At 39.5% G+C, this 8,496-nt stretch overlaps 1 protein-coding gene across 2 annotated transcripts in view; it reads right to left on the bottom strand.

Moving 5' to 3' along the window:
- Positions 1–913: 913 nt before the first annotated feature.
- snx33 (sorting nexin 33) overlaps positions 914–8,496 on the bottom strand; it is a 25,872-nt gene continuing 18,289 nt past the window's right edge. The window contains exon 2 of one of the 2 annotated variants that reach the window (XM_005931712.3): positions 914–4,231. In XM_005931712.3, coding sequence (XP_005931774.1) covers positions 3,978–4,231 — 254 coding nt within the window. In that variant the 3' untranslated portion in view covers positions 914–3,977. The remainder of the gene's footprint in view (positions 4,232–8,496) is intronic. The other variant, XM_042224653.1, reaches the window with a different exon arrangement.

Here is an 8,496-nt window from a genome sequence, read left to right as displayed (position 1 = left end):
ACACCTGCCGTTGGGGTTAAAACAGAAGAGGGCGCTTACGATTGTTAAGATTAATGCCAACAACTCCTTCACTTTAACAACCCAACATGTTGATTTGAGCTGTCCAAATGAAATGCTCGCTTCCGAAACATCTGGAACACATTAAAGAGAAAAGCCTGGGTTCACTTGAACATATTGTAATACTTCTTTAGGCGATAGTTTGGCATTTACTATGTCTCAGAGAATCAACTCCACGGGACAGCCTCATTCTTTAAAGAAAACTTTCCATAAAATGTTCATCAGAATGTGTGTAAATGCAAAAGGTTAAGGGGATCCCCACCGTAAGTAGACCTTCAGCAGCTGTTGAATCAAAAGATTCCCCAACCCCAGTTTTTCACATGGTTAGCCAGGATGTTCATACATTTCTTTGAGTCTTATTTATTTTGTTATCATCTCACTGTCTATGTATGTTTACGCAAACTGGAAAATTGGGATAACAGCTCCCGGCAGTGCTTGTTTTGGTTACTTTAGGGGGGAAAACTGTTTGCATGTGTTATAATATCCTGTTATCACCAATATCCTGACGCACAGAGTGGACACAATAAAAAAAGAGCCTATAAAAATATGGAAAAAATCCCAACAATCAAAACGCACCCTATGAGCAAGCACTTGGCAACAGTGGGAAAGAAAAACACCCTTTTAACAGGAAGAAGCCTCCAGCAGAACCAGGCTCAGGGAGGGGCGGCCATCCGGTTGGGGGCTGAGAGGAGGAAGACAGGACAAGCAATGCAGGCTTTAGTTATCAGCTTCTTTAAAAAGGAGGTCATTGTAAATAAATAGAAACACAACAGCTAAATAGTGGAGATGAAATACGTGCAGAATAATGTTAATGCAGGGCGTGACTTCTGAATGGACGACAAAAACAAGACAGCAATTACCATCATGACTTTTTATTAAGATTTATACGTCCTCTTCCCTTTAATCAAGTGACACATTCCTTACTGAAAAATCACCATCTGGTATTTCAGAGGAAGAAGCTAAAGCACAGAGCTCCTACAACTCACAAAGTCAAACATCCGTATTAAGAAACAGTCATCTGTGCGAAATGTCTTTCACTTAACTTATCGTGCAGCTTTGGAACATAAAGAGGTCTTCTCTTTTTTTTGCCTTACATGTCTTTGTATTCCCCAAATCCTGCACCAACCTTTTGGTGTCCATGATCATTTCTTTGTGGAATGTTTCTCTTTTGCTTTGTTTTTTTTTGTTTTGTTTTTTTGGTCTTTCCAAATATTTGAAACAGACTGAATAAGAAAACCAGAGAGCATTTATCATTTCACAACAAAACCGAGTGCCCCAGTAGAAAAATCTAACACATCTTTGGTCTGTCATGAGTGTGGATTCTGACAGAAATTTAAAAAAAATAATAATAAAGAAAAGAAAATACAATTTATGTATGAAACGCAAAAATTTGTTCAAAATTAGACAACAACAGGCAGTCGAAGGCTGCAGTTGTGGACTGAAAAGTACCGGTATCTGAGTCACAAACACACACACACACACACACACACACACCAAAGCATTCGTTTGCCGGGAAACCTGCATGCCGAGTCAGCATGTTTTTTTTGTTTTTGTTACAGGACACTCATAAGATTCTAAAAGACTGAAATTTGCAGCAGATTTTCACGAAAAATGAATTCATTCCACTTGTCACCCAAACACACCACCGCTAGATCGACCCCTGTTCAATCCCAAAGCAGAGTCAGAAAACATTCCCTCGAGGTAATGCTAAAGATAGTCTCGTCTAAACCGCAAGTTGCCATGAAAATGTTCTCTTGTTAAACCAGATGAGTAAGTGGACCTCTAGCCCTCACAGCCACTTGCTGTTGAAGTAACAGTTTTATGTTGGGAAAATAAGAAACACGTATTTGATTTGTAAGTCGAATGAGAGGATCAGTTCCACTCTCTGGTCAAGTCGGTTACGTGAGAAGCTCTAGCTGGCACCTGGTTTAGCTTAGCACAAAGACTGGAAAAGAAGGAAAACAGCTAGCCTAGCTATGACTAAAGAAAAGAAAATCTGCCAGCACTGCAATAATCTATATTCAGCACATTGCATCTGGTTTGCTTAATAAGTACAAAAACAAGGGTTAAGGACAAGTTGGTTTTACAGGAGGCAATTTGATGGGCTACCTGTTCAAGAGGTAACAACAAAACAACTAATAAAATCAGTAACTAGAGTGTTTCCACATCAGTTTTTCAACAGTTTTAATTTATGGGAATGTAGACATCCATTTTAATCATCAATGGGACAGAACCAGGCTACCAGGCTCCCGATTATTTTATTTATAGCCTAAAGCACATTTAAACAACAGATGTTGACCCGAAAGTGCTTTAGAGACAGGAACATTAACATTTCAGGTCTCAAAAAAAAAGTTTCAAAATACATGAAAGGATGAGGGATGTGTTTTGTTGTATCAAGTAATTACTGTGGAAAGTAGTTACAATCACAGTAATCAGAGTAGTGGTAGTGGTAATTAAAATGTATTCAAAATTTGCAAATTCATGCCTTTATGGGTTAAAGGTATTTGGTATCGGAAATATATTGGCCCTGTATTTTCTTCTATCAGATTGACACCAAAAAAGTATTACACTACTAATTGTCTATGAGTGTAGAAGCCCCGCCCACTTGCTGGTAAAATCTTGTTTATTAGGGACAGCCAATCAGCTGGAAGTTTGCTTAGAAGCTAAAACTGCATATTTCTTAACTGAGGGAGTGCAGTAAGGCCCAGTGTGCTAATAATCTCCTCATCCAACTAATGCCAAGGAAGTGAATTAATGCATTTCTTTGCTATGGCTTTAGGAAAGAGACTAAGTATTATTTTGTGAGCATTCAGTGTTGTAAAATGCTTAATATGAACACAAAACTCGGGTAATACACGGGAGGAATGTGGTCTCGTTTTAACTATATGATTACAAGTTGCTCCACTTAAACTACCTGAACACTTTTCATATGAAACTTACAGATACACCTGCTGCTACATATAAAGAAACATTGTTTTGTCCATCAAGGACAAGGGAATTGATCTGCACAGCGTTACATTCCTTAACCCACACAACACATACACACCCAGGATGACCTAACAGTATAATAAAAGAAAAGGAACATGTGCAAACTCGTCTCGTAACTGAGCTCATTCCAACAATTCGCCCCGTAAAACACAAGCCACACTGCAGACGACAGACAACGGTCCCCCTTAAAGGCACAAACGTCACGGAGAAAACAAAAAAAGGACTCACAAAATTACACGTTATCAGTACATTTTTCACATGGTGCAAAGTTTAGACAGCCATTTGTCTTTTTCGTTAAAGTAACTAACGTGAAGTATGAAACGCCTGAGCCACGCGAGCAATCGACAGGGCTAATTCCTCTTGAGCGTACAGTGCACTTCTTTGGCCAGGAAGTACTGATGAGGACATTCTGGATAGTTTAATGAAAGTTGTTGAAAGTTCAGCTAAACATTTTACACTGGATGTGACTTCAATCAATCACCGGTGGAGGCCACGCTACACAACACTCAAGAGAAAAGGGACGACTTTAAAAACAGAACCCGTTTCTACTATAGATCCACTATGAATATGAAACCTATACTCTTACTTTAATGTAACCAACACCTTAAATTATGTCAAATAAACAATATGCTGTGTGCTGTGTATTTCAGAAATAAAAGATACAGTAGGTCTTAAAAAGAAAAAAAAACACACACGCAAAAATAATAATAAAACATAAACTTTGAATCTATCAAAGTGAAAGAGTGACTGGCTTTGCATGTCTTTCCAGTAAACCCACGCTTCATTCATCTGCAAATGTTTTGTTTTGTTTTTTTTAACAGATCCATTGATGAAAGAGTCAAGACTTGAATCTCCCTTTCCTTTTTCCACTCTGTGTGTGCGCATTCCCTTTTCTCTCTTGACATCCTGACCCAGAAAGCAGTCCGGTGTCTTTACAGACAGTCGTACATGCGCAGGGTGCGCTCCAGTTGCTGGACAACACGCTGGTAAAAGGCTATCTGCTCCCTGAGGTAGGCCTGCATCATGTCTTTGAAGTCCACCTCTCGTCGCTGATGGAAGTGGCTCATTTCCGCTTGGAGGGCAAAGCCCACAGTCCGGCAGCGTTTCCTAATGCCGTCAGCCTCATCCTGGTCCATTTTCCCTTCGTCACTCATCCGCTGGCTCTCCTTCACCTTGGCAAAGGCACCTGTGTCAAGAAAAAAAAAATGCCAATAGGTTCTCATTAACTCTGTGGCGTGTGGGGCAATGCACGTTTGTTTTGATTTTACTCTCCAAGCTTCTGAGAACTGCATTTTTTATTCAGACGTAATAGCGAATGACACAAAAACCTCAAAGATGATGCCCTGTGGGCATTTTTTTTGCCAGGCTTGCAACACTTTTTCAAATGTTTTACTCTGTATTTAATAGCGTCTCCAACAAAACTCCATTAAAGAGAGAAATTTTGGTGACCGCCACATAACAAGCTTTCATTATGCTGAACTTGACATTCAATTTAGAGTGATGATCAATATGACTGATCAATCAAAATGGGGATTTATAATAAATCTTATTTTAAATGGAAAAAAAAAAAAACACCACACAAACACACACACAGATATTAATAATTGCTGTATGTGTGACGATGTCTGAAAAAAAGAAAAAAAAAACTGACTTTAACTGATTTGATTTGGTTACATGTAAATTTGTAATTTTGTTGCACAAGTACAATGTAAAATGATACCCTGAGTTGGATAAGCAGAGGAGTTGGATAAAATAAACCTTTTGGGTTTTGTTTTGTTTTTTATTTTAGTTGCGTTCTACTCAAAATGATTGCTTTATGTATATTGAGGGTGAAGAATTACCGTTTTTGGTGCACAACATGCAGACATATATACACACATATACACTAAAATCATTATAGTAAGACAATTAAGCTCTGGTTGCTCTGGAGAGTCTGCAGAAAACAGCTCAATAGTTTCTTAGGAATCACTTTATAGCTCTGGGTGAAACGTGAAAGTGCTAGCAGAATTATACAGAGTGACTTATTTAAATCAAGAAACATATTTCCCAGTACCTCTATTGTTTTTGGGAGGATGCAGAAATCTAAAATGATAAACCAAGCAAATAAAAGAACACTACTGCATGCTAAACACCATGTTTTTGTCTAATTTGCTAAATCTAATCCTTAAATGCCAACCCCTTTCACCTCCCAATTAAATTGTCTGTGGTCTTTTTTTTTAAACCAAAAAAATCCCCATATGCTGTAATAAAAGATAAATACAGCACAGAAACAGTCACAGACTTTTATTACTCACCATTATAGTACAACATGCTATATCACTATGCTGATTTTAATATCTCAAGATAAACATTGGAACCTTCTCCCCAGACATTAACTACTGTAAGCTATACACTTTACAGGGTAGCACACCGAGGAAACCACACAATCACTTCTTGTTTCACTGCATACCAAACGTCTACTTTCAGTGTGCCTACTGCTAGTCGGGACCACATTCACCCAGACTGCTATGAAGTAACTTTCCAATTGCCGAACATGGCAGTCGGATGGCACGTCGCCATTGCTGCATTTCCCATCAGACCGTCAGCCTCAAAAAGCCTGAGCTCAAAATCAGGAAGCAGGACTAGTCTGGACAAGCTAGGTGTTCTGCTTTGTAAGTACTTGCCTGACACTCATCCATTAACTGTAAATCTGAGGTCATGCTACACGGCATTTCATTCGAAACTCCTGGCAGAAGTGTGGGAAAGCATGAATAGCAGCTGGAGCCGGTTCCAGCAGAAGAGGCATGTGGACTGCAGTCTGTAGCTCTGACCTACATTTATGTATTCTGTTTTCCACATGAGAGGAAAATGTGCAGCACAAGAAAGCATGTCTGCGGGACATAAAGGAAAGGCACTCATAGCTCTGTGTGTGTGAGTGAGACTGAAATCATAAAGAATCCCACAACAGCTTGACGTGCTCTTCCATGCAGCTAAACGTCCTCCCTGACTTCATGCAAAACTATATAGTAAAATGCTGCTGCTTAGCTTTCCAAAGCAACAAAAAACAATTCCTCTCTTGAAATTCTTGGCACAGCTGATGCACAATCTCGCCACAAAGAGAATCTTGCTTACAGCTAAACACAAGAATATTTAAAGCCACGAAATCCACGAACAAAATGAAGAAGAAGTGCATCAGGCTAGAAGTAAAACTGAATTAGTTTCCAAGTGTCGTACTGTTTCCCTGTTTTACATATGCTCACTGATACACAATCAGTGGTCTGGAAAGTTGCTAGATTTGTTTATCTTGCCTAACCAGACCAGCTACCACAGTGTTTCACATGTGACAGATTAATGGGCGTGTGTTGGAGAGATATTAGAGCTCTACAAGAGGTTGGAGAAGGCTTTGGACACAGAGTGAGTGAAAGAAAGGAGGAGGAAACAAAAACGAGAGGCAGCGGACAACAAGAAAACTTAAATTCAGCAGCATAAAAATCATTCTTCCTTAGCAAAAGGACTTGGGTGAATAGAATAACTAGCTGAAGATGGTTGGTTTGTTTGCGTTCATGTAAGCGATTAAATGCTTGTCGTCCATATTGTAGCAGCACTTCCAACAGCTTTGACTGAATCGCCACAAGTAAAAAGGATTATGCAACCTCCTGTGATCCACTGCTGCTGCCATCACGCTACTTCTATTGTCTTGGAAAATATTTTATAGCGTGAATGCCTGTGCGGTCAGGTCGCACAGTTTTTGATAAATGCAATTATACATTTGAGGTTTAAAATGAAGAGGAAATGAGTGAAGACAGTTGAGATAATAGACATTGCTACATTCCTCATTCCCACAGCCTCTCACTTAGCCTGGGGTCACAGCAGGGCAAATTCGGGAAACGCACGTCTTCACTGAGAGCGGAAAGTCCATGTTTACAGCATGTTTTGATTGTATACTTCACTATTACTGTGTCCTTATTAAGCACTGTCATTGGTATTTTTCTCCAGAGACTGCAGATTTCTTTATGATCCAGACATTATAACGCAGCACTTTTTAGGCAAGTGTGTCTAATTTTAACTCTGTGTCATCTGGATTGGGATTCACATTAGATTTAAATCAGCCCTACTGTTAAATCCTGAAGTGTAGTCATCTTTAAACTGAAGTGGAGCCTCTTTAGATATGGATAGTGTGTATAAATCTAAAGACAAAGTTTATTGGTTTGCTGCACAGCTGCACTACGTGTTGTCATATATACAATGAATCAGCTTGTCTGGGTAGCGAGAAATGTAGAACTATACTATGTAAATTGTTGCACATGAATCGTAACTGTGATCTCTAAATACTATGTGAATGGCTTTTATAAAATCCTAACAGATGCATTAAACACATTTTAAAGAAAGCATGAGAAACCAGCTACTTACACCCTCTTTGGTTAGGGTTCGGTTTACGCATCAAAACAACTTGTTTTGATTTGGGAAGAGATTTTGGTTTGGGATAAAATACAAGTAGGGATGCATCAGTCTGATAATGGATCAGATATCGTTCCAATACTGACCCAAAAAGGTCGATCAGACACAATAAGCGATGCAATCGGTGACAATAAGCTGATTCATTCAGTTCAGTTCTATGCTGCTCCGTGTTTACTTAGCCACACCACAGTAACAACCTCAGCACTGGGAGATACTTACCCACAGCCAGGGTAATGGTGTTGGATTGGAAGTGGAAATAGCTGAGTTGGTGTATGGTGAATGAAGTCATTCTCACTACTGCCACAAACACACATCACAGGACCGACACTAGACCTGAGAATTCGTTATCTTTAGGGTGTAGCTCAGTACCTCAGGTCATGTAGCAATTGAAAGGCTGGTGTTTTGATCACTAGCTGCTCCAGTCTCCATACCAAACTATTCTTGAACTACATACTGAATCCCAAGTTGCTCCCGACGCATTCACCAGAGTGTCAATGCATGTAAATATCAGACAGAAAGAACTTTGACCAGGAAAAAGTGTTTGTGTGAATGTGTGCATGAATGGGTGAATGAGGCTTGTTGTATAAAGCGCTTTGAGTGCTCAAGTTGAGTAGAAAAGCTTTATATAAAAGGTATGTGACTCTTGGAATAGTATAGAAAGCTTTATATTATTAACATTCGACTGCACAATAGTGATGAAAGGGGCCCATCCCTATGTCACAGAGCAAAAGGCAGGGTGCACCCTGGACACGTTGCTATATCACAGGGATAACACATAGAGATAAGCAGCCATTCACATTTATATTCAAACCTATAGCTGGGTAACCTGACATGCATGTCTTTGGACTATGAGAGGAATCCAGAGTGACACAGAGGTGACACTTGGCCTGTCGCCAACACTAAGCAGTGCACTAACGTGTGACCCATATTAGGGCTGTGCGATATGACCAAAATCTCACATCCCAATATAAGAATTCTATCGTCCCGATAATGATATAAATCACAAAAATGTAA

Source organism: Haplochromis burtoni, unplaced genomic scaffold (assembly GCF_018398535.1).
Source record: "Haplochromis burtoni strain Fernald_Lab_line unplaced genomic scaffold, NCSU_Asbu1 Contig_145, whole genome shotgun sequence".
Taxonomy (NCBI): Eukaryota; Metazoa; Chordata; class Actinopteri; order Cichliformes; family Cichlidae; genus Haplochromis; species Haplochromis burtoni.
The sequence above is the reverse complement of the archived record's forward strand: the minus strand, read 5'-3'. Positions and strand labels throughout refer to the sequence as shown.